Source organism: Gorilla gorilla, chromosome X (genome assembly GCF_029281585.2).
Source record: "Gorilla gorilla gorilla isolate KB3781 chromosome X, NHGRI_mGorGor1-v2.1_pri, whole genome shotgun sequence".
Lineage (NCBI taxonomy): Eukaryota > Metazoa > Chordata > Mammalia > Primates > Hominidae > Gorilla > Gorilla gorilla.
In genome coordinates this window covers 147,028,321-147,055,095 of record NC_073247.2, presented here as the reverse complement: position 1 = coordinate 147,055,095, position 26,775 = coordinate 147,028,321, and the positions used below count along the sequence as shown (strand labels likewise).

The 26,775-nt window shown below is 41.0% G+C and overlaps 1 protein-coding gene across 1 annotated transcript; it reads right to left on the bottom strand.

The window, feature by feature from the left end:
• Positions 1 to 23,101: 23,101 nt before the first annotated feature.
• LOC115932285 (embryonic testis differentiation protein homolog B) lies at positions 23,102 to 24,690 on the bottom strand. The gene is made up of 2 exons (XM_031006002.2): positions 24,601 to 24,690; positions 23,102 to 23,458 (listed from the first exon to the last, which is right to left on the bottom strand). The coding sequence occupies exon 2, from the start codon at positions 23,407 to 23,409 to the stop codon at positions 23,230 to 23,232; it is 180 nt and encodes a 59-aa protein (XP_030861862.1). The 5' UTR covers positions 23,410 to 23,458; positions 24,601 to 24,690; the 3' UTR covers positions 23,102 to 23,229.
• Positions 24,691 to 26,775: the final 2,085 nt, after the last annotated feature.

The window sequence follows — 26,775 nt, the reverse complement described above, 5'->3', positions numbered from 1 at the left end:
GGGAACATCGCACACTGGGGCCTGTCTGGGGGCGGGGGCCTAGGGGAGGGATAGCATTAGGAGAAGTACCTAATGTAGATGATGGGTTGATGGGTGCAGCCAACCACCATGGCACGTGTATACCTATGTAACAAACCTGCACATACTGCACATGTATCCCAGAACTTAAGGTATAATTTAAAAAAGAAAGAAATATAACTAATCATATGATCCAACAGTCCCACTACTGGGTATTTGTTCAAAGGAAATGAAATCAATATGTCAAAGTGCAGCTTATATTTGCTGCTGCACTATTCTCAATAGCCATGATATGAAATCAACCTAAGTGTTCATGAGTAGATGAATAAAGAAAATGTGGTATATAAAAAAAGTATGATTTTATTTCTGGGCTCTCAATTTTGTTCTATTTGTCTATATGCCTACCCTTATGCCAGTACAACACTGTTTTTAATTATTATAGGTTTGCGGTAATTTCAAAATAAGGAAGTGGGAGTCCTCCAATATTGTTCCTCTTTTTCAAGATTGTTTTGGCTATTGGATGTGTCTTGTAATTCCATTCATTTAACCAATTTGCACAGAGAGAGAGAGAAGCCAGAGTCTGAATGGTAAGAAATTTTTACCCTTTTGCTGTCTTGCCAGATTTTTGGGTTCCCTCTCCCTGAGCAGCCCTAGTGACCCTGCTTGACTGTATGCAAACCATTGCCATGAATTAAGAATATTTTCAAAGAGCTTACAAATTTTTGAGAAATCAGGCAGAGAGAGAAATATGACTCAAATTCTGTTTACGAAAGTATACTCGACACATTTAAAGTATCAGGAAGCCTAAAATCCCAAAAGTTAGTGTAAGGTTAAAAAGCTGGTGTGTTCCATTAATTCCTGTGGTCCCAACAAAGTTAGCCTAGGAATTTCAGATAAATGGAACAAAAGATGACTTGCTAGAAATGCATAGGAAACAAAATATCGATTCACAGAACCAAATAAAAGCCTTCCACTAGAAACTAATAAATATATTATATATACATATGTAAAATATATATATAGTTTTATATGTGCATACACAAGCAACACCAGAGGAAAATAAACAGCAAATGAATAAAAATTAGAAACAAAAACAAATAAACAGGAAACCAGCCCTAAATTTTTTCTACTCAGTCTACCTTGGAGGCTACAGTCTTATGCAGGGCCCCAAAAAAACCACACAATGAATGTTTTATTCCTGATACACAAAATAATAACTTTAAGTTCACCAATATCATCATACATCCTGTGCAATCAAGAGATTTACTCTAGGCGAACAACCAATAAGTACTCCAGTGCCAGCACTATACATGCAAAACAGTAAACATAGTGTGAAGCAATTGAAAGCATGCATGTGATAAATTTGGCTCCACACTAAATCCAGCTTCATGCTTAACTATAGTTTAAAAATTTGCCAAACTGCTGATGCCTTTCTTTACAATACTTATTTTGCATTAATCAAGACTAAGAGCTTTAACTATGAAAATGTTAATTCGCCAATTCTCTTTCAGGTTTTAAAGAATATTTTATTATCTTAACTTTTTCTACATCTTTTCCCCCTATTTACTGGTTCCTTACTACATTGTTTCATGGCTAACCTTTTCAAATCTGTAATTTGAACTAACTTTTAGGTAACTTATGAATTAGACAAAATTACTTTTTTCTCACTATTAGCACAACACTTTCTGGCACATTTTGTAAGCAGAATTATGTGTTACCTAGAATTCTTATCCTTGGCAACCTAAAACTGTAGTGAAACCCTAAAAAGCAAGAAACCCCGAACTGTCAGATATGGGCATTTATAGATAAGAACAATACATGATTTTAGAAACATATTTCACCGTATCACAGCCCTTTCTTTATTGGAAATGACCCAGATATTAAGTGAGCATCAAAAATAATTTTAAGATTTTAATTTACACGTTTGCCTAAAATATTTATCCCATTCACTGTACACAATTCTTTCACTTTTAACAGTTTATCTGGATTACTTCTGTATACTGAGATATTAGACACTATCTTTTAAAGTTAGCTATTTCCTTGTTAACCATACTTTTAATAAACAGCGAGCATCATTTAGGTGCTCATGTAAACCTAAGTAAGAGCCTCAAAGTTAAATACATGGGTATTTTTGTCAATAACTCAGAGGATTTAGCTAACATTAAATTACTCTCATTTTTCATAAAAAAAGGCATGCTAACCAAGAACATTTTGCTTTGGCTGGGCTTATAGTTTTATTACCTTCTATGCCAAACCCTGACACCTCAAAATATCTAGCAGAGACAAATATAAAATCCAGACAAAAATGTATGCTGACAATTCTGAAGGCATTTCCATTTTTATTTTACCAATAATTTTAAAACCAGCATGTTTAGTAAAGTTACACTTAAGTCATGTGAACTTGAAAATTGCTTAGACTTAGTTACTGAATTTCTGAGTGCTCTTTTACTTACAAGCCAATTTGGTGGACACACCATATAGCTATAAGTGTACATACAAATAAACATATCGAGGCATGCACATACACACACAAAGAAAGATTCAATAGCTTTTACCTTGGAACCCTAGCCACGAGATAGCAATACAAGGTCACTGGTTTTACTTTGTTTGCCTCAATAGGTAATCCAATGAAGGCTGTGAACCAAAATTTTGGGTAAAGCAGTTTCCATGGCAGTTTGATTTTTAAAGGCCAACCTTCTTCAGACTCCAAAGAACACTGGCACCAAACAGCACCAAAGGAGAACATCACATACTAATTAGGCCTGACCCTGTTTAGAAGAGCAGCACCAAAGCCTGGATACATGCAATTCCATTCCATTTTCCCATTCAACAGCAAACTCCAGATTCCAAACAATATGGGGGCCAAACAGTATTGCAACTGCAAGAGAAAATTCTAAGGAGGGCTTAGTATTATGCCCCAGAGCCTTTGCCCAGGGGATCCCTCTTGGAGAGGTTGAGGTCCAGAAGATCCCCTGGGGCATTCCTTTTTTGGGGTCCACTCTTAGAGTGTCAGACGTCTTTGACCTTAGGTGGGCACTGGTACTGCTTTGCATGTCTTCCCTCCAGAGGCAATGGCCTACTATTAGCTTTCCTTTGGTTCCTGTGTGTAATCCCTGACTTTTAGCATCCTTATGATTTGATAAGGCCATGCTTTCCCATGCTTTCTGTTCCACTAGGGTGATAACCTTGAACTGTAATAATAGGAACTGGAGGCTGGGTGGGCTTCTTTTGTCCTAAGTCAGTTAAGTAGGATTAGGGAAGAATTTAGCATAAGAAAAGAAGGTTTAGGTTACCTGAAACATGTGTGAGTTCGCCCTGAGCTGCGAGTTTGCCCTGAGCTGTTCCACAATTAGGGATCAGAGACCACAACCAAAAAAGATAGAAAAGAGTCCTTCAGAGTGGCCCCAGCCAGAAACCGGCAGTTGCCTCCATGTTTAGGCGCTGCCCATCAAGAGTCCTGAGTTGGAAAGGAAAAGAGAGAGAGAGGGAGATATTCCCCTGTATGGAGCAGAAAGGAAAAGGTGAAAAATAAATCCCAAACTTTAGGCTTACCTCCTGGCTGGCTCACCAAAATATGTTATAATGGAGGGTGTCCAGGTTCTTGGCATCTTGAATGAAGAATTGGACAGAACACACAAACAAAGCAAGGAAAGAATGAAGCATCAAAAGCAGAGATGTATTGAAAATGAAAGTACACTCCACAGGGTGGGAGTGGGCCTGAGGATAGGGGCTCAAGAGCCAGATTATAACATTTTCTGGGGTTTAAATACCTTCTAGAGGTTCCCATTGGTTACTTGGTATACACCCTACATAAATGAAGAGAATAAAGTAAAGTTACAAAGTCATTTACTAGGTGTACGCCCTATGTAAATGGAGAGGATATTTCCTGTCATAGCTGAAGTGTTTCCATTTGATGTAGTTCTAGGAAGTCAGTGTGAATTGGCCTTATGTTCTCTTCCTCCAGACTCTATTCTCCTGCCTCACTTCTCTAGTGCTTTTACTACCTTTACCTGCAGTTCTTTCCCCAAATTTATTGTGTTCTGCACTTTTAATTTTTAAGTAAATCTAATTTACACTGGAGGCATTTTCATCCCACAACTGAGATAAGCCTAAAATGCTGTTCTGGGTTACTGTTCAGTTTCTGCTTTGTATATTTGAAAGTAATGAGAACACAACAAATAAAACTCAAATGACTTCAACACACAGTGTTTTCCCCCACTAAAAACATGGTTGCATACAGTTGAAATTATGATAGCTAAATATTCTTGTCCTTGAAACTCCTCTACTGACTCTGTTAGAGTAGGCAGATAGCTGGATATGAGCAGGAGGGGGAGACCCTGAGATAAAAAGGAGATCTGGAAAATCTCACACCCCAGAGACCAGCAGAAACCGACATGCTAGATATGAGCAGAGAAGAGGGGTAATACCTATGCAGGAAGTAATGCCCCTTAAGACACCCAGTAATCACTCACTATGCAGTTAGCAGGTCAGAATGTGGCTAGTTACATGCTGGTAAGAAGAGAAAGAGGGCAAAGGAGAAATTCTTAAGAGATATGCAGATGCCATAAGTACAGATTTAGTTTTATACAACATTCTGGATGTGGTGGTAATAAGCAATGCAGCCATTCAGCTTGTTCCCATGTCAGCCAGATCAGCTGCACTTCCTCTGGTCCTCAACCAAATGAGATTCAGTTCTCTGCCAGACTGAAGCGATTAAAAACAAAACAACAACAAAAAACAATCATGTCTTTCCATAGGAACAAGAAGGTAGGCATGCCATCACCATGTGAGTAAAAAGTGTACCTCCCATAGGACTTACTGGTTCACTTTGCTCCTAAGTGCAACCCAGTTGTGGTCTTCTGTGTTGTGCTATGTCCTCCTCCCAGGGTGGTGAGTATATGAGACCAACAAACTGCTGCCAATCTGATCTCTTCAGTGATGGGTAATATGTGTTCAGCCATCTGGAGTTATTTAGAGTATGGAATCCTTCCTTCAACAATGGGGTGAATAGGAGGTGACCAGAACATGCTGTGACTCCCATTTTGTCTTTCGTGCAAGAATGCTGAGATCATTATATCCAGCATTCATCTTTGCAGAGTCACTGGCTTTGCAAGACATTAATAGAAGTCACTTCTGGTTCAGGAGACTAGGAAGAGAGGGCATTGGCTTACTTTCATTCATTTCTAGAAATCTGCAAATGAGAGGCACTATTTTAATACCTCCTTAATATTTATCAAACACCCATTATGTGTCTAGCATGCATTCATCATGAATGGCTTTTTAAATTTCCCACAAAAGAGTACACATATATTCACGACATAGATTTGCCTTCATCCATATTAGTCATGCTATGAGAGCCACAATTCTTGGACTTACAAACAAGCTCCCTAATACCGTTGTTTCTTCAAAACATTACTTTGTCCAGTAACTCTTTTTATGGCAACTGAAGATGATACATGAGCTCAGGTCTGTGAAATCTACCAGTCTTACCATGACCCAGAAACACCTGGCCTCATACAGTGCTAGAGCGGCCTGGTGAAAACTCAGTTGTAGCATTATAGAGGAAACAGAAGCCTGCAAGGTTGAAGGGCTGTTCTATAGGATATAACTCAAGTTCTGTACTCACAAGCAACCTATGGAGCCATTCTGCAAAGCCAGGATGGGATAGAGAGTGACCTCTCCCACTCTTATACCCAAAAAATGATTCACAGATTTTCTCTTTTCCTTCTCCCCAAAATAGGAATTGGATGGTTTGGAGGTTAAAATATTCGAGGCAAGATGCCTCTCCCATGGAACATATTCACGGTTCCATTATCTTGGAAACCGACACTGACTCCTTGTCCCCTGCCCATTTTCAGGTCTTTGGGTAACAAGAGTGGGAGTTGAGAAGGGGTCACTGTCCTGAATGGGTGAGGGATCCAGATGACCATGGGGAGTTTGGCTTGTTGCTTCCTAATGTGGGGAAGAGAACTAGTTCTGGACCCAAGGGGATTTAGTATGGCACCACCTAGCACTCCCATGTCCAGCTGTAATATTCCATGAAAAACTGTTGCAATTCCATAATGGTATCACTTCCAAGGATTCCTATCTTTCAGCAACAAATTCTTAGGTTATTTCACCGGGTACACATCCACCAACATTTCCAGGTGCTGGCAGAGTATAAGGAAATGGTTTTACAGGGAGGGAGGTAAGATAAATATTTTTTATTTTTATTTTTAATTTTTGTGGGTACATAATATATATGTATATAGGTATGTATAAATATGTATATATATGAGATATTTTGGTAGAGGCCTGCAATGTATAATAATTACATCATGAACAATTGGGTATCCATCTCCTCAAGAATTTATTCTTTGTGTTATAAACAATCCAGTTATACTATTTTAGTTATTTTAAAATGTACAATTAAATTATTATCAACTGTGATCCCCCTGTTGTGTTATCAAATACTAGGTCTCATTTAGCTTTCTATTTTTTTTGTACCCATTAACCACCCCCACCTCCCTCACTGCTCCCTCACTGTATTTCCTAGCCTCTGGCAACCATCCTTCTATTCTCTATATCCATGAGTTCAATTGTTTTGATTTTTAGACCATATACATAAATGAGAACATGTGATGTTCATCTTTTTGTGCCTGGCTTACTTTGCTTAACATAATGACCTCCACTTTTATCCAGGTTGTTGCAAATGAAAGAATCTCATTCTTTTTATGACTGAATAGTAATCCATTGTGTTTATGTACCACATTTTCTTTATCCATTCTTCTGTTGATGGACACTTAGTTTGCTTCCAAATCTTAGTTATTGTGACCAGTGCGGCAATAAACATGGGAGTGCTGATATCTCTTTGATATACTAATTTTATTTGCTGTATATACTCAGCAGTGGAATTGTTGGATCCTGTGGTAGCTCTATTTTTAGTATTTTGAGTATCCTTCAAACTGTGTTCTATGGCAGTCGTAGTAATTTATATTACCACCAAAGATGTAGAAGTGTTCCCTCTTCTCCAGATCTTCACCAGCATTTGTTATTGCCTCACTTCTGGAAAAATAACACGTTAGCTGTGGTGAGATGATATCCAAATGTAGTTTTGATTTGCATTTCTCTGATGATCAATGATGTTGAGGACCTTTTCATATGTCTCTTTGTCATTTGTGTGTTTTAAGAAATGTCTATTCAGATCTTTTGTCCATTTTTAACTGGATTATTTGATTTTTTCCTGTAGAGATTTTTGTGCTCCTTATATGTTCTGGTTAATTCATCCTTTGCCAGATGGGCACTTTGCAAAAATTTTGTCCTACTCTGTGAGTTGTCTCTTCCCTTTGTTGGTTGTTTCTTTTGCTGTGCAGAAGGTTTTTCACTTGATATGATCCCATTTGTCCATTTTTGCTTTGGTTGTCTGTGCTTGTGGGGTGTTACTCAAGACATTTTTGCCCAGACCAACGTCCTGGAGATTTCCCCCAATGTTTTCTTGTTTGGAGTTTCAAGTTTGAGGTCTTAAGTTTAAGTCTTTAATTCATTTTTATTTTACTTTTGTATATGGTGAGAGATAGGGGGTCTAGTTTCATTCTTCAGTTTATGGATATCCAGGTTTCCGAGCACCATTTATTGAACAGACTGTCTTTTCCCCAGTGTATGTTCTTGGCACCTTTGTCAAAAATGAGCTCACTGTAGGTGTTGTGGATTTTCTTCTGTGTTCCCTGTTCTGTTACATTGGTCTATGTGTCTGTGTTTATGCCGGTACCATGCTGTTTTGATTCCTATAGCTCTGTAATATAATCTGAAGTCAGGTAATGTGATTCCTGTAGTTTTCTTCTTTTTGCTCAGGACAGCTTTGGCTCTTCTGGGTCTTTTGTGGTTCTATAAACATTTTAGGATTTTTTTTTTCTATTTTTGTGAAGAATGTCATTGGTGTTTTAATAGGGATTGCATTGAATCTGTAGGCTGCCTTGGGTAGTATGGACATTTTAATGATATTATTCTTCCAAACCATGAACATGGAATATCTTTCTATTATTTTGTGTTGTCTTCAATTGTTTTCATCACTGTGTTATACTTTTCATAATAGACATGTTTCACTTATTTGGTTAATTCTTAGGTATTTAATTTTGTTTCTGAGTATTGTAAATGGGACTAATTTATTGACTTCTTCATATTGTTCACTGTTGGCATATAGAAAGGCTACTGATTTTTGTATATTGATTTTGTAATGTGCAACTTTCATAAATTTATCAGTCCTAATACTTATTTGGTGGAGTTTTTAGTTTTTTCCAAATATAAGATCATATTATCTGCAAACAAGTATGATTTGACTTCTTCCCTTGCAATTTTAATGCCCTTTATTTCTTTCTCTTGTCTGACTGCCCTAGGTAAGACTTTCATTATTATGTTGAATAACAGTGGTGACATTGGGCATCCTTGTCATGTTTCAGATTTTAGAGGAAAGGCTTTCAATTTTTCCCCATTCAGCATACTAGATGTGGGTTTGTCCTACATGGCTTTTATTATGCTGAAGTATGTTCCTTCTATATCCAGCTTTTGAGGATTTTTACCATGAAGAAATATGGACTTTATGAAATGCACTTTCAACATCAATCAAAAGGATCATATGTTTTTGTCCTTCATTCTGTTGATGTGATGTATCACGTTGATTGATTTGTATATGTTGAATCATCCTTGAATCCCTGGGATAAATCCCACTTGTTCATGATGAGTGATCTTTTTAATGTATTGTTGAATTCTGATTGCTAGTATTTGGTTGAGGATTTCTGCATTAATACTCATCAGAGATATTGGTCTGTAGGTTTTTTTTTTTTTGGTGTATCTTTGTCTAGTTTTGGTATCAGGGTAATACTGGTCTTGCAGAATGAGTTTGGATGTGTTCCCTTCTTCACTACTTTTCAGAACAGTTTTGAGTAGAAGAGATATTAATTCTTCTTTAAATGTTTGATAGAATTCAGCACTGAAATATTGTGTCCTGGATTTTTCTTTGCTGGGACACTTTTCCTGACAGCTTTTTGCTCCTTACTTGTTGTTGATCTGCTCAGGTTTTGGATTTCTTCCTTGTTTAATCTTTGTAGGTTGGATATGTCTAGCAGTTTATTCATTTCTTCTAGATTTTTCAATGTATTGGCAAATAGTTGTTCATAGTAGCGATTAATGATTTTTTGAATTTCTGTGGTATCAGTTGTAATCTCTCCCTTTTCATCTCTGATTTTATTTATTTGGGTCTTCTCCATTTTTTTCTTAGCCAGTCTGGCTAAAGGTTTGCCAATTTTGTTTATCTTTTAAAAAAACTGAGCTTTTGTTTCATTGGTCTTTTGTGTTGTTTTCTTCATTTTTCACATTCATTTATTTATGCTCTGCTTTTTATTATTTCTGTTATAATAATTTTGGGTTCAGTTTGCTCTTGCTTTTCTAGTTCTTTAAGATGCATCATTAGGTTACTTATTTGAAGTTTTTCTTCTTTTTTGATATAGGCACTTATAGCTATAAACTTCCCTCTTGGTACTGATTTTGCTATATCCCATATGTTTTGGTATGTTGGGCTTCCATTATCATTTTTTCAAGAAATTTTTCAATTTCCTTCTTTATTCTTTCATTGACCCACTGGTCATTCAGGGGTATGCTGTTTAATTTCCATGTGTTGGTATAATTTCAAAAATTCATCTTCTTGTTGATTTCTAGTTTTATTCCATTGTGGTCAGAAAAGATGCTTGATATTTTTTCAATGTTTATGATTGTTTTAAGACTTGTTTTGTGACCTACCCTTGAGAATGATCCATGTGTCGAGGAAAAGATTGTATTCTGCAGCCATTGGATGAAATGTTCTGTAAATATCTATTAAGTCCATTTGTTCTATAGTGCAGATTAACTTTGATGTTTCTTTGTTGATTTTCAGTCTGGGAGATCTGTCTAATGCTGAAGTTGGGATGTTGAAGTCTCCAGCTATAATTGTATTGGGGTCTATATATTTCTTTATCTCTAATAATATTTGCCTTACATATCTGGGTGCTGCAGTGTTGGGTGCATATATATTTACAATCCTTATATGCTCTTGCTGAATTGACCCCTTTATCATTACATAAGGACCTTCCTTGTCTCTTTTTATAGGGTTTTCCCTGAAACCTCTTTTGTCCAATACAAGTGTGGCTACTCTTGTTCTTTTTGGGCTTCAATTGGTGTGGAATATCTTTTTACATCTTTTTATTTTCAGTCTGTGTGTATATTTATGAGTGAAGTATGTTTCTTGCAGGCAACAGATGATTGGGTCTTGTTTTTTCATTCATTCAGCTACTCTATGTCTTTTGATTGAAGAGTTTAGCCAATTTACATTCATTGTTATTATTGATAAATAGGAACTTACTTCTACAATTTTGTTATTTGTTTTCTGGTTGTTTTGTGGTCTTCTCTTCCTTCTTTCTTTCCTTCCTGTCTTCCTCTTAGTGAAGGTGATTTTCTCTGGTGTATGTTTTAATTTCTTGCATTTTATTTTTGTGTATGTGTTATATGTTTTTTGATTTGAGGTTACCATGAGGCTCAAAAATACTATCTTATAACCCATTATTTTGAACTGATGAGAACTTAATACTGATTGCATAAACAAACAAGCAAGCATGCAAAAAGAAAACTAATAATAATTCAACACTTTAACTTCATCCCTCTGCTTTTTAAGTTTTTATTGTTTCTTGTTATGTCTTATTCTACTGTCCCTGTCTTGAAAAGTTGTTGCAGTTATTATTTTCTTTCATTCATCATTTAGTCTTTCTACTTATGTCAACTGTAGTTTACATACCACAATTACGGTGCTATAGTATTCTATGTTTTTCTGTGAGCTTACTAATACCAGTGAGTTTTGTACCTGCTGATGTTTTCTTCTTGCTCATTACCATCATTTTCTTTCAGATTGAAGAACTCTCTTTAGTATTTCCTGTAGTAGAGGTCTGGTGTTTATGAAGTCTCTCAGCTTTTGTTTGTCCGGGAAGGTCTTTATTTCTTCTTCATGCTTAAAGGACAGTTTTGCCTATGTGCTTTTATTCTAGGGTAAAACTTTATTTCCTTTACCACTTTAAATATGTCATGCCACTGTCTCCTGGCCTATAAGGTTTCCATCGAAAAGTCTGCTTCCAGATGTATTGGCACTCCATTGTACGTTATTTGTTTCTTTTCTCTTGCTGTGTATAGGATCCCTTCTTTATCTTTGACCTCTGAGAGCTTGATTATTAAATGCTTTGAGGTAGTCTTCTTTAGGTTAAACCCGCTTGGTGTTCTATAGCCTTCTTGTACTTGGATGTTGACATTCTTCTCTACCTTTGAGAAATTCTCTGATATTACCCCTTTGAATGAACTTTCTACCCCTGTCTCTCTTTCTACATCCTCTTTAAGGCCAATAACTCTTTTTTTTTTTTTTTGAGACAGAGTTTCACTCTTGTTGCCCAGGCTAGAGTGTAATGGCGTGAACTCAGCTCACTGCAACCTCTGCCTCCCGGGTTCAAGCGATTCCTCTGCCTCAGCCTCCCGAGTAGCTAGGATTATAGGCACATGCCACCACACCTGGCTAATTTTTGTATTTTTAGTAGAGATGGGGTTTCACCATTTTGGCCAGGCTGGTCTCGAACTTCTGACCCCGTGATCTGCCCGCCTTGGCCTCCCAAAGTGCTGGGATTACAGGCATGAGACACTGCTCCCGGCCAAAGGCCAATAACTCTTAGATTTGTTCTTTTGAGGCTATTTTCTAGATCCTGTAGGCATTCTTCACTGTTTTTTTATTATTTTTTCTTTTGTCTCCTCTGATTGTGTATTTTCAAACATCCTGTCTTCAGGTTCACTAATTATTTCTTCTGCTTGATAAATTCTGCTATTAAGAGACTGATGCATTCTTCATGATGTCATTTGCATTTTTCAACTCTAGAATTTCTGCTTCATTCTTTTTTAATTATTTCAATCTTTTGTGAAATTTATCTGCTAGAATTCTGAATTCCTTCTCTGTGTTATTTTGAATTTATTTTTCTCAAAACAGCTAATGTTTAATTCTTTGTCTGAAATGCCACATATCTCTGTTTCTCATGAATTGGTCCCTGCTGCCTTATTTAGTTCATTTGTTTAGGTCTTGTTTTTCTGGATGGTGTTGATGCTTGTAGATGTTCATCTGTGTCTAGGCATTGCAAAGTTAGGTATTCATTGTAGTCTATGCAGACTGGGCTTGTTTGTGCTTGTCCTTCTGGGGAAGGCATTTATTATGGTTTGGCTCTGTGGCCCCACCCACACGTCCTGTTGAATTGTAATAGCCACATGTTAAAGGAGGGGCCTTGTGGGAGGTGATTGGATCATGGGGGCGGATTTTGCCCCTGCTCTTCTCGTGATAGTGAGTTCTCATGAGATCTGATGGTTTAAAAATGTGTGGCACTCCCTCCTTCGCTGTCTGTCTCTCCTGCTCCACCATGTGCTTGCTTCCCCTTCTGCTATGAGTGTAAGTTTCCTGAGGCCTCCAAGTCACGTTTCCAGTTAAGCCTGAAGAACTGTGAGTCAATTAATCCTCTTTTCTTCATAAATTGCCCAGTCTCAGGTAGCTCTTTATAGCAGTGTGAAAATGAACTAACACACCATTCTAAGGAATTTGAAGGGATGAAGACTCATAGAGGCACCACCTTGGTGGTCTTAGATAAGATCTCTGAGGGGGCGTTCCAAGATGGCCAAATAGGAACAACTTCGGTCTGCAGCTCCCAGTGTGATCGACTCAGAAGACGCGTGATTTCTACATTTCCAACTGAGGTACCTGTTTCATCTCACTGGGACTGGTTGGACAGTGGGTGCAGCCCACAGAGGGCGAGCTGAAGCAGGGCGGGGTGTCGCCTCACCCAGGAAGCACAAGGGGTCAGGGGATTTCCTTTTCCTAGCCAAGGGAAGCTGTGACAGACTACCTGGAAAAATGGGACACTCCCTGCCCAAATACTGTACTTTTCCCAAGGTCTTAGCAACTGGCAGACAAGGTGATTCTCTCCTGTGCCTGGCTTGGCGGGTCCCACACCCACGGAGCCTTGCTCACTGCTAGCCCAGCAGTCTGAGTTCGATCTGCGAAACAGCAACCTGGCTAGGGGAGGGGCGTCCGCCATTGCTGAGGCTTGAGTAGGTAAACAAAGTGGCAGGGGCAGCTCAAACTGGGACGAGCCCACTGCAGCTCAAAAAGGCCTACTACCTCTAGACTCCACCTCTGTGGATAGGGCTTAGCTGAACAAAAGGCAGCAGACAACTTCTGCAGACTTAAACATCCTTGTCTGACAGCTCTGAGGAGAGCAGTGGTTCTCCCAGCACAGTGTTTGAGCTCTGAGAATGGACAGACTATGTCCTCAAGTGGGTCTCTGACCCCTGTGTAGCCCAACTGGGAGACACCTCCCAGTAGGGGCCGACAGACACCTCGTGTAGGCGTCTACCCCTCTGGGATGAAGCTTCCAAAGGAAGGATCAGGCAGCAATATTTGCTGTTCTGAAATATTTGCTGTTCTTCAGCCTCCGCTGGTGATACCAAGGCAAACAGGGTCTGGAGTGGAACTCCAGCAAACTCCAACAGACCTGCAGCTGAGGGACCTGACTGTTAGAAGGAAAACTAACAAACACAAAGGAAAAGCAACAACATTAACTAAAAGGTCATCTACACCAAAATCCCATCTGTAGGTCACCAACATCAAAGACCAAATGTAGATAAAACCACAAAGATGGGGAGAAAGCAGAGCAGAAAAGTTGAAAATTCTAAAAATCAGAGCACCTCTTCTCCTCCAAAGGATTGCAGCTCCTCGCCAACAACAGAACAAAGCTGGATGGAGAATGATTTGATGAGTTGACAAAGGTAGGCTTGGGAAGGTCAGTAATAACAAACTTCTCCAAGCTAAAGGAGGATGTTTGAGTCCATCGCAAGGAAGCTAAAAACCTTGAAAAAAGATTAGACAAATGGCTAACTAGAATAAACAGTGTAGAGAAGACCTTAAATGACCTGATGGAGCTGAAAACCACAGCATGAGAACTTCGTGATGTATGCACAAGCTTCAATACCAATTCGATCAAGTGGAAGAAAGGGTATCAGTGATTGAAGAAGAAATTAATGAAAAAAAGCAAGAAGACAAGGTTAGAGAAAAAAAAGTAAAAAGAAACAAACAAAGCCTCCAAGAAATGTGGGACTATGTGAAAAGACCAAATCTACGTTTGATAGGTGTACCTGAAAGTGATGGGGAGAATGGAACCAAGTTGGAAAATACTCTGCAGGATATTATCAAGGAGAACTTCCTCAACCCAGCAAGGCAGGCCAACATTCAAATTCAGGAAATACAGAGAACACCACAAAGATACTCCAGGAGAAGAGCAACCCCAAGACACATAATTGTCAGATTAACCAAGGTTGAAATGAAGGAAAAAGTGTTAAGGGCAGCCAGAGAGAAAGGTCGGGTTGCCCACAAAGGGAAGCCCATCAGACTAACAGTGGATCTCTCAGAAGAAACCCTACGAGCCAGAAGAGAGTGGAGGCCAACATTCAACATTCCTAAAGAAAAGAATTTTCAATCCAGAATTTCATATCCAGCCAAACTAAGCTTCATAAGTGAAGGAGAAATAAAATCCTTTACAGACAAGCAAATACTGAGAGATTTTGTCACCACCAGGCCTGCCTTACAAGAGCTCCTGAAGGAAGCACTATACATGAAAACAAACAACCAGTACCAGCCACTGCAAAAACATGCCAAATTGTAAAGACCATCGATGCTATGAAGAAACTGCATCAATTAACGGGCAAAATAACCAGCGAATATCATAATGACAGGATCAAATTCACACTTAACAATATTAACCTTAAAGGTAAATAAGCTAAATGCCCCAATTAAAAGACACAGACTGGCAAATTGGATAAAGAGTCAAGACCCATCAGTGTGCTGTATTCAGCAGACCCATCTCACGTGCAGAGACGCACATAGGCTCAAAAAAAAGGGATGGAGAAAGATCTACCAAGCAAATGGAAAACAAAAAAAAGCAGGGGTTGCAACCCTACTCTCTGATAAAACAGACTTTAAACCAACAAAGATCAAAAGAGACAAAGAAGGCCATTACATAATGGTAAAGGGATCAATTCAACAAGAAGAGCTAACTATCCTAAATATGTATGAACCCAATACAGGAGCACCCAGATTCACAAAGCAAGTCCTTAGAGACCTGCAAAGAGACTTAGCTCCCACACAATAATAATGGGAGACTTTAACACCCCACTGTCAACATTAGACAGATCAACAAGACAGAAGGTTAAGAAGGATATCCAGGACCTGAACTCAGCTCTGCAACAAGCAAACCTGATAGCCATCTACAGAACTCTCCACCCTAAATCAACAGAATATACATTCTTCTCAGCACCACATCACACTTACTCTAAAATTGACCACATAGGTGGAAGTAAAGCACTGCTCAGCAAATGTAAAAGAACAGAAATCACAACAAACTATCTCTCAGACCACAGTGCAATCAAATTAGAACTCAGAATTCAGAAACTGACTCAAAACCACACAACTACATGGAAACTGAACAACTTGCTCCTGAATGACTACTGGGTAAATAACGAAGTGAAGGCAGAAATAAAGATGTTCTTTGAAACCAATGAGAACAAAGACACAACATACCAGAATCTGTGAGACACATTTAAAGCAGTGTGTAGAGGGAAATTTATAGCACTAAATGCCCACAAGAGAAAGCAGGAAAGATAAAATCGACACCCTAACATCACAATTAAAAGAACTAGAGAAGCAACAGCAAACAAATTCAAATGCTAGCAGAAGGCAAGAAATAACTAAGATCAGAGCAGAACTGTAGGAGATAGAGACACAAAAAACCCTTCAAAAAAATCAATGAATCCAGGAGCTGGTTTTTTGAAAAGATCAACAAAATTGATAGACCGCTAGCAAGACTAATAAAGAAGAAAAGAGAGAAGAATCAAATAGACACAATAAAATATAATGATAAAGGGGATATCACCACCGATCCCACAGAAATACAAACTACTATCAGAGAATATTATAAACAGCTCTATGCAAATAAACTAGAAAATCTAGAAGAAATGGATGAATTCCTGGACACATACACCCTCCCAAGACCAAACCAGGAAGAAGTTGAATCTCTGAATAGACCAATAACAGTCTCTGAAATTGAGGCAATAATTAATAGCCTACCAACCAAAAAAAGGCCAGGACCAGACGGATTCACAGCCAAATTCTACCAGAGGTACAAAGAGGAGCTGGTACCATTCCTTCTGAAACTATTCCAATCAATAGAAAAAGAGGGAACCCTCCCTAACTCATTTTATGAGGCCAGCATCATCCTGATACCAAAGCCGGGCAGAGACACAACAAAAAAAGAAAATTTTAGACCAATATCCCTGATGAACATCTATGCGAAAATCCTCAATAAAATACTGGCAAACTGAATCCAGCAGCACATCAAAAAGCTTCTCCGTCATGATCAAGTGGGCTTCATCCCTGGGATGCAAGGCTGGTTCAACATATGCAAATCAATAAATGTAATTCATCACATAAACTGAACCAACAACAAAAAGCACATGATTATCTCAATAGATGCAGAAAAGGCCTTTGACAAAATTCAACAGCCCTTCATGCTAAAAACTCTCAATAAACTAGGTACTGATGGAACATATCTCAAAATAATAAGAGCTATTTATGGCAAACCCACAGCCAATATCATACTGAATGGGCAAAAACTGGAAGCATTCCCTTTGAAAACTGGCACAAGACAAGTATGCCCTTTCTCACCACTCCTATTCAACATAGTGTTGGAAGTTCTGGCCAGGACAATCAGGCAAGAGAAGGAAATAAAGGGTATTCAATTAGGAAATGAGGAAGTCAAATTGTCCCTGTTTGCAGATGACATGATTGTATATTTAGAAAACCCTATCGTCTCAGTCCAAAATCTCCTTAAGCTGATAAGCAACTTCAGCAAAATCTTAGGATACAAAATCAATGTGCAAAACTCACAAGCATTCCTATACACCATTAAGACAAACAGAGAGCCAAATCATTAATGAACCCCCATTCACAATTGCTACAAAGAGAATAAAATGCCTAGGAATACAACTTACAAGGGATGTGAAGGACCTCTTCAAGGAGAACTAGAAACCACTGGTGAAGGAAATAAAAGAGGACACAAACAAATGGAAGAACATTCCATGCTCATGGATAGGAAGAATCAATATCGTGAAAATGGTCATACTGCCCAAAGAAACTTATAGATTCAATGCCATCCCCACCAAGCTACCAATGACTTTCTTCACAGAATTGGAAAAAATTACTTTAAAGTTCATATGGAAGCAAAAAAGAGCCTGCATTGCCAAGACAATCCTAAGCCAAGAGAGCAAAGCTGGAGGCATCACACTACCTGACTTCAAAGTGTACTACAGGGCTACAGTACCCAAAACAGCATGGTACCGGTACCAAAACAGAGATATAGACCAATGGAACAGAACAGAGCCCTCAGAAATAACGCCACACATCTACAACCATCTGATCTTTGACAAACCTGACAAAAACAAGAAATGGGGAAAGGATTCCCTATTTAATAAATGGTGCTGGGAAAACTGGCTAGCCATATGTAGAAAGCTGAAACTGGATCCCTTCCTTACACCTTATACAAAAATTAATTCAAGATGGGTTAAAGACTTAAATATTAGACCTAAAACCGTAAAAACCCTTGAAGGAAACCTAGGCAATACCATTCAGGACATAGGCATGGGCAAGGACTTCATGACTCAAACACCGAAAGCAATGGCAACAAAAGCCAAAATAGACAAATGGGATTTAATTAAACTAAAGAGCTTCTGTGCAGCAAAGAAACTACCATCAGAGTGAACAGGCAACCTACAGAATGGGAGAAAATTTTTGCAATCTACTCATCTGACAAAGGGCTAATATCCAGAATCTACAAAGAACTCAAAGAAATTTGCAAGAAAAAAACAAACAACCCCATCAAAAAGTGGGCAAAGGATATGAATAGACACTTCTCAAAAGAAGACATCTATGCAGCCAACAGAGACCTGAAAAAAAGCTCATCATCACTGGTCATCAGAGAAATGCAAATCAAAACCACCATGAGATACCATCTCACACCAGTTAGAATGGCAATCGTTAAAAAGTCAGGAAACAACAGATGCTGGAGAGGATGTGGAGAAATAGGAACACCTTTACACGTTGATGGGAGTGTAAATTGGTTCAACCATTGTGGGAGACAGTGTGGCGATTCCTCAAGGATCTAGAACTAGAATTACCATTTGACCCAGTAATCACATTACTGGGTATATACCCAAAGGATTATAAATCATGCTACTATAAAGACACATGCACACGTATGTTTATTGCAGCACTATTCACAATAGCAAAGACTTGGAACCAATCCAAATGCCCATCAGTGTTAGACTGGATTAAGAAAATGTGGCACATATACACCATGGAATACTATGCAGTCATAAAAAAGGATGAGTTCATGTCCTTTGTAGGGACATGGATGAAGCTGGAAACCATCATTCTCAGCAAAGTATCACAAGGACAGAAAACCAAACACTGCATGTTCTCACTCATAGGTGGTAACTGAACAATGAGATCACTTGGACACAGGGCAGGGAACATCACACACCAGGGCCTGTTGGGTGGTGGGGGGGCTCGGGGAGGAATAGCATTAGGAGAAATACCTAATGTGAATGATGAGTTGATGGGTGCAGCAAACCAACATGGCACATGTATACCTATGTATCAAACCAGCATGTTGTGCACATGTATTCTAGAATTTAAAGTATAATAATAATGATGATAATAATAATAATAAAAGATCTCTAAGAATTCCTTGGATTGCCATGCGGAGACCTCCCCTCCTCCAGAAACAGATGCCATGCAAATGGAGTATGGTGCTCTGTGCTGAACACCTGGCACTGGCTTGTGGTGATGCAAGTCCTCTGTGGCTACCACCACTGGGACTGTACTGGGCCTGACATGAAGCCATCACAGCAGTGGGCCTTGCCCAAGGTCATTCCCTTCAAGGCAGGGAGTTCCCCCAGGTTCTGGGTATGTCCAGAGATGCAGTCTGGGAGCCAGGGATTAGAGTAAAATACCTTCGCAATTTACCTTTTGTTTTGTTCGACTGCAGCTAAGCTGGTGCTCCAATTACGATACAGTTTTCCCACTCTTCCCTCCCCTTTGCAAAAGTATAGGAGTCTCTCCCTGTGGCCACCATCACCACTGGTCCATGGGGAGTTCTGTCAGGCCATCACTGATGTTCACTTAAAGCCCAAGGGTTCTTCCATCAGCTTGTAGTGAATGCTGCCAGGCCTGGGGCTCACTCTGCAGGGCAGTGGGCTCCCGTATGGCCCAGGGCGGGTCCAGAAATGCTGTCTAAGAGCTGAGGCCTGGACTCGAGGACCCCAACAGCCTGCTTGTTGCTCTACTGCACTGGCTGAGCTGGTACTTAGGGTCTTATACAAAGTCCCCTTTACTTTTCTCTGTTCTTGTTTCAAATGGAAGGAGTTCTTCACCATAGCTTGGAGGATGCTGGGTCATCCCTGAAGTCAGCACGCCTCAGAGCCCAAGGCCCATGGCTTACTCCCTGCATCTCGCTGGGTGTTATTCAGTGCCCAAGGGCTCTTTAGTCAGCAGGTGATAGGTCCTGCCAGGACTGGGTCCTTTCCTTCAAGGCAATGGGCTCCCTTCTGGCCTAGTGTGCATCTAGAAATGTCGCCCAGGAGCTAGGGCCTGGAAAAGGAGCCTTACAATTCTGCCCAGTGCCCTATTCTACTGTGATTCAGCTGGTATCAAAGATGCAACATAATGTCCCCTTTAATGTGTTAGTCCATTTTTATACTGCTGTAAAGGACTACCTTTATTCACTCTCCTCTCCTTAAGCAGAAGTAAGGGGACGTTTTAATTGCTGTGAGCTGCACTACCAGGGGTTGGAGGAGGGATGGCACAAGGGCTCCGCTAGTCATGTCAGCTGCTGTCTCCCTAGGTCACGTGCCACCTGAGTTCACTGGCTGTAAGCCCAGCCCAGCACTAGGAGTTCCTTAGAAACTGCAGTTGTTGTGTCCTAGACTGCCTTTTAAGTTTACATAGGACTCTAGAGCACTTTTGCCCACAGTGGCGAGGCTTGAGAAGAAGCTCAAGTTTCAATTGATGGGAAGGGTGATTCTCCTGGCGAGGGCTGGTCCAAATGCACCTCCCACCCCACACCTGTGTGTGGGCACTGGCTGCACCCTGCATGGATTTGTTTTCAGCTGTGATAGGGCAGCATTGAGTTCAAGGTAAAGTCCCCCACTTGCTGCACTCTCCCTCCCCAAAGTGCACAGACTCTCCACGCTGGTGGATGGAGGAGGGGTAGCATTGGTGGTTCCAGACTACCTCTCTTGCCCTGTGCAATGCCTCTTTCAGTGATATGAAGTTAAAACCAGGTGATGTGATTGCTCACCTAATTCTTGGTTCTTGTGGCAGTGTTTTTTGTGTGCAGATAGTCATTAAAATCTGGTGTTCCAGTGAAGGGAGATGGGATGAGTGGTGTAGGTTTCTATTCTGCCATCTTCATCTATCCCCTGCCAAGGTGACTTTCCCTTCACCCAGTCAATGTGAATGTGTAGGAAACTTTCTTGTAACCATTAGAGTTACAACTTAGGTTCCACATGGTATTATAATCAAATTGACCTCATCTGTTATGATAAGATGGCTCACAACACTGTGTATGCTACCATGTGTTGGGCAAGGGTTTTATTCCTCTGATTAAAGCAACAGTGGTGGAACAGTAATGGAAGTAGAAAAAAGTGGTGAATTGATTTGATTCTTCTCAGTTTGTCCAACTAGATATATGCTTCTCTGCAGGGCTGTGTGTTCCAGAAGGCTGATACCATGGACGACATCACCTTGGCTTCCTGGCTGTCTGGTTAGTGATTTGAGCAATGAGAGGCAGCAGCTAGAAATGAAAGAGTAGAAGAAGAGAGTGTCTCCTGACACTGTGTGCATGGTCTCCAGTCAGCCTCTGATTCCTGTGAGTCAGCTGCATCCAGATTCCCACCCCCTTCCCCGTCCCGAGAAGGTTACATTTGGCCGCCACTAAGATCTCCTGAGAAAAATCTCTTCAGAGGAATTTTGGCCAAATCTTCTCTCCCTCTCCTACAGCCACTTTCCTCCTGAATTTCTTCCTTGTGAGTGTCACTTCTGGAAACAAAAGTCAAGTTCTCTAGGTGAACACTGAGTAGCCCCAACCTTCCAGTGAATTTGAAGTGTGGGAAGTTTTCCTCGTTTAAACTCGGCACAGCCTCCAATCCCTGGGAAGCATGCCTCTCTGGTCTCCAACCCACCCAGACTTCCAGTGTGAGTAGACACCTGCAGGTGGGTGAGTGGTCAGAGGTCACATGATTGTGATTGCCTTCTTTACCAGGCCTCCATTGTTAGGCAACTCCTTGCAAGATGGGAAATAGTTGGTACCAATTGTTTTGGGGCACTAGTCAAGTCGGAAACCGGACAGAGTTCCACTTGAATGTGCTGCTGCTCTAGTTTGGATAACTTTACTGTCTATGTATATACCCAAGTACTGCTTGGCACAGTTGGGTTTCTCTTTGGTACATAATTCTGTGCTACTTGTTTTCTCACTCAGTATGATGGTGAGATTTATCCACACATAACTCTGTATCCTAAATTCTGTCTCTTCTGTTGTGTGGCCATGGAGGGTAGGAGGTTGGCTGTTATCGGCCTCTGCTCCTGTGGGTTTGGCTCCTTCTTGCCCTACCTGCTGCCCTTTCAGCCTCCATTCCCCACCTATTCTCCACCTCACAGCCACTGTTTGATGCTGGACTGCAGGTAAATAGTCACCGACATAGCAGTGTCCAGGCAGCATTCCTCCCAACGGTGCACCCAGGAGGCCCCTCTACCTGGCAGCCTCTAACCCCTCCTCTCCATCCTACAGCCAGCTGCATCCTCTGAGGAGAGGCTGGTGGCTCTTTTTTGGCGATGCCGCATCAGTGCAGGGACAGAGGAGGTGACAGGGACAAAGAGGACGGTGAAAAGGACATACAGCAGTTTAACTTCGTACCACATAAAAAATCTGGAAGAGACCTGGCTAAGGGGAGAGAGAGTAACAGCCCTTTAGATGTAGGTGGGGGAGGGGACACAGGAAGGGGCCTTGGGGAATGCTGGACAGATTGTGAGAACACAGGGAATTAGGGAGGAGAGGAAGAGGGGACAGAGGACTGCTTGCAGGGGCTTATTTTGCAGCTCAAGTGAAAGGACAAGAGAAATGCCTGGAATCTGTGATGGCTTTAATGGTTCACCTTATGTAAATTTCATCTTACTCCTCACTTAGGCTTGCCCATGTTTGCCACGGCTCTGACCTCTTTGCTCTCCCTGTCCCCTCTTTAGCTTTAACTCTCACTTGTCAGTGACCAATTGCCCACATAGTTCCCATTTCAGGTTTCTCAGAATGAGTATCTGACTTGCTCAGCACATTCCTTGGGGACAGAGCTGCTTCAATGGGAGCCATCTCATGTGTGTTGTTGTCCTATCAGGTGGCTTCACTTCAGTCAAATGAATTATCTTTGGCTGTGGCCTGAGCAGGTTTGTTTGACATGACACAAAAAAGTGACCAGAGCATTCTATACTTTCCTGGGGACAAAGGGCAGAGCGGTTGCCTCTGGAAGGCTCTGTGGATATGACATTGGCAGTATTAAAACATATCCCAAACCCCCAGGCCAACTGTTGGTCTGCTCTTAAACAATGTCTTTTCACTAGGACAAGCATTGGGTTTTAGAGGGGAACACCAGGGCAGTCTCTTCAAAATGGCTAGGGAGAAGAGTCTTTGGTCCTTGAATGCCAAGTACTACATCACTTTGACTTTGCAGTGTTTTTCAGATTGATGGTGGGAGAGATCTGGTGTGCAGCATGATCTCACCCTCTCCCCTGGGTCTGAGCACCCCTGCACAGCGTGTTAGGATGAACAGAAGCCCCTTCCAGTGTAACCCAAGAACACCCTGTCAGCAAACACACATCCAACCTAAAGGAGTGAAATGACAGGCTCTGTTTTAATGACTCAAACATGGGAGGAGTTTATTGTTCTAATTATATTTAATTTCTCAAAAATCTGGGCAGGCTTCAGCACATAAGCCACATGACTTTTTGTCCAAGGCCATGTCCACCCTAGAGTTGCTTTATGACAGCATCCACACCCATCTTGACAGGTCAATGTCACTTCTGTGCCTGCCCACTTGTCTGTTGATTAAAAAGATCAGCACATTTTCGGTGGGCTTCTTGCATTTGAAGGATTTGTCTGACTTCTTGATGTTCAGTGCGGGCTCCCTGGGACTGCCTTTAGGGACTTCTTTATCCATGACGTGTTGACTCCACCCAACCTCAGTAGAACAGCACAACCGAGGAAGTCTGAAAAAGATGATGTATTCTAGGTAATCAAGTGTACCCGGCAACCTCTTCCTCACTGGCACAAAACCACACACACACACACACACACACACACACACACACACACACACCCATACACACACACACTGCTACCAGCAGTAGTCACAGGAGATTGCTTTGGGTCATCATCTGATTTGAAGCACCAACCATATTGTTTCTTCTATCTGTCTTACACATGGGGCTGTGCAGCAGCCTGATGGGACCCGGGACATTAAAGACACACTATTGCATCCCTTTAATCATTACCTGACACACATAGGCTTGTTAGATTGTACTCAAAACACTACCTCATAGCTCAAGTGTCATTGTAATTCTTATATCCACACTAATTTTAACTCAATTCTATGTTGCTCTTTTTCAGAGCTGCCTTCTTCTCACCTCTGAGTTTTCCCTGTACCTGGGATATGGGCTTCCTTCTGAACTCCATTATTCATGTTATGCAGAGTAATTCTCTTTGGTAAATCTATCCATAACAAAGTTCAGTACTTTACATTTGCATTTCTTCATTCTACAACTTGCAGGCTGCTATAATTTGTTTCCTCATTCCAAATCTCTTTATGTGACTTGAGCTTCAAATAGGATTTGCCTCCTTTGAAAATCACTGGTGAAGCAGGTATGAATCTTACTCCAAACCCCTGTGTAAGAGATAAACTGGACATTCTCAAGTACTACCTAGTTTCTGTTTCTAAGGTCCATCCTGCTGATTTTCCATCCTGGGAATGTAATCACAGTGGCTTAAAGATTGTACTCACCTCTGATGCCTGGCCCTGCCTCATCCCCAAAAACCCAGTTCTGCATTTCGTTTGAATCTAGCACAGTGCCAAGGCTAGGGGTGGATGCCCACTGTGTTCTCTATTTTGACCTCCCAAGAGAGACTAAAAGACTTGCCCAAGTGACAGAGAGGTGAGATTGGAACTGAGAAAGCCTGTATCTGAAGCTTCTGCTTTTACCCACTGCTCTACAGTGTCTCTGTATCAGTTTGAACAAATGACTCTCTGATAACCTCCCCCCATTACCAAACAGGGTTGGGGTTTATCGGGTAGGTTAGTTAGTTAATGGCACAAAAGGATGCTCTATGATCTTGGTATATCAGGATATTTTACCTGTGAGACCACTCAGGTTTCTTCTGAAGAAAGATCTGGGCCAGAGGGTAAACAGTAACAGCTTGGCACTCCCTCTCTTTCCTTGAGTCCCAGGGCCTGATTGGTTCAGCACCAAGTGAAGTCATAGTCACTATGGTGACTCACAATTGTCCTCAGAACCTAGTGCCAACAGTCTGCAAGATTCGAACACTGGCCACCATGCCTGGCTTCCTTCTGGTTCAAGCCTGAATAAGGTGAGTGGAAGTTGCTGGGAGAGGAGGTGGGTATATCCTGTGGCTGGGTGCCATCTGCATGTCTCCTTCCTAGACAGAACCCTCAACTACCCTGGCCTCAGAGCTTGTTCCTGGCTTGTATAAAATCCATTAAAATTTCTCCTTTCTGTAAATAAACAGCACCCATTGCATCTTGCCTTGTCCCCTGGGTAGTGATCAGCAACTTTGTCCACCATGTTCCAATCCAGGAATTAGTTCCAGGTCGAACTTCCTACTTGCTTCTCAATCTTTCATCCATCTTTGGTCATGACTCTGCAAGTACTCCTTCTATAATACACAATTCATGTAAATGGAGTGTTTAGTTGCAGAAATTGAACACTGCAATTAAACATTGCTGTGTCTCCCACACTTATCTAAACCCTCCCAAAGCTCAGTGCAGTGGAGCCCCTCCCAAAGCTCAATGCAGTGCAGCTTCACACCTTTATTCTGTGGACCTGGGATGCAGGTGGGCTTTTAATGCTTTGGAAAATCTTATGCTAAAACTGGACCAGTTCCTTGAGACATACTCATATGTCTCAAGCCATATTCCCTTCCAAGTCTCTGATCTAGAATAACTACATTGTTACCATTAAAGTGTGACCCATGTGGGTATTGTCTAGATGCTGGACATGGATTTTCCAGGCTGTCAGAGGGATAACGGTGAGGACAGCACTTTGTGTTTTTTGTAGTGTGGTTCTCATGAGGAACTAAAATGACTATTATGAGATGTGGCTTGCCTCCACACTGGCTGCCCACTCAGTCTTATGTAAGAACGGAGGAAATTGACGTTACTGTAAAGTGACCCAGGTCGCACACTCCCTTTCTTGAGTGGCAGGGAAGGAAGGCTCACTCCTCCAGGTTTTCTTCTAGCCCCCGTAGAACCATGCTTTACATGGTTCTGAACACCCTGAGGCCGTGTTCAGTGTTCTAAACAATTTGGAGAGGGAAGAGAACATATTGGTGTATTTTATTAACAAAGAAAGTGGAAAACTGTCTTTCTTTTAAGGAATTGACATCCTAGAAATCCAAGTCAATCACCTAGGAAATAGACCAGGAGAGGCTGATTGAGAGAAGTTAAGTGCATAAAAACTTTGCAGACTAGGTCAGGCACAGTGGCTCTCACCTATAATCCCAGCACTTTGGAAGGCTGAGGGGAGTGGATCGCTTGAGCCCAGGAGTTCAAGACCTCCAGTTGGCCTTGGGTCATATCCAGCATGCTCCAACTGTAAGACAAAAAGCCCCTAAGGCAGGGAGTCATGGTGATTGCCATAAGCAGCCCTGTAGATGCAAGGATGAGATGTAGCTCTGCAGGGCCAGAGTCTAAATACATAAGTCAGTGTCAGAATCTTTTTGGCACTGTCTGTTCCTTAAATAGGTCAATACTCACCGTTTGTGAAAATTTTCATTGAACTGGAGCTACGTTTCCTTTCTATACATAGCATGTTAAAAAAAATTTTTTTTTTTAAAGAGACCCAGGTCACACGCTCCCTTTCTTGAGTGGCAGGGAAGGAACGCTCAGTCCCGCAGGTTTTCTCCTGGCCACATAGAACCGTGTAAAGGCCCTGAGGCCATATTCATTGTCCTAAACAATTTGGAGAGGGAAGATAACTTATCGGTGTATTTTGTTAACAAAGAAAGTGGAAAACTATCTTTCTCTTAAGGAACTGACATCCTAGAAATCCAAGGCAATCACCTAGGACATAGGTCAGGAGAGGCTGATTGATAGAAGTTAAATGCGTAAAAACTTTGCATACTAGGTGAGGCACAGTGGCTCTCGCCTATAATCCCAGCACTTTGGAAGGCTGAGGGGGGTGGAACGCTTGAGCCCAGGAGTTCAAGACCAGCCTGGGCAACATAAGGAGACCCCATCTCTACAATAAAAATAAATGAATACATAAATAAATTAAAAATTTGCACAGTCTTC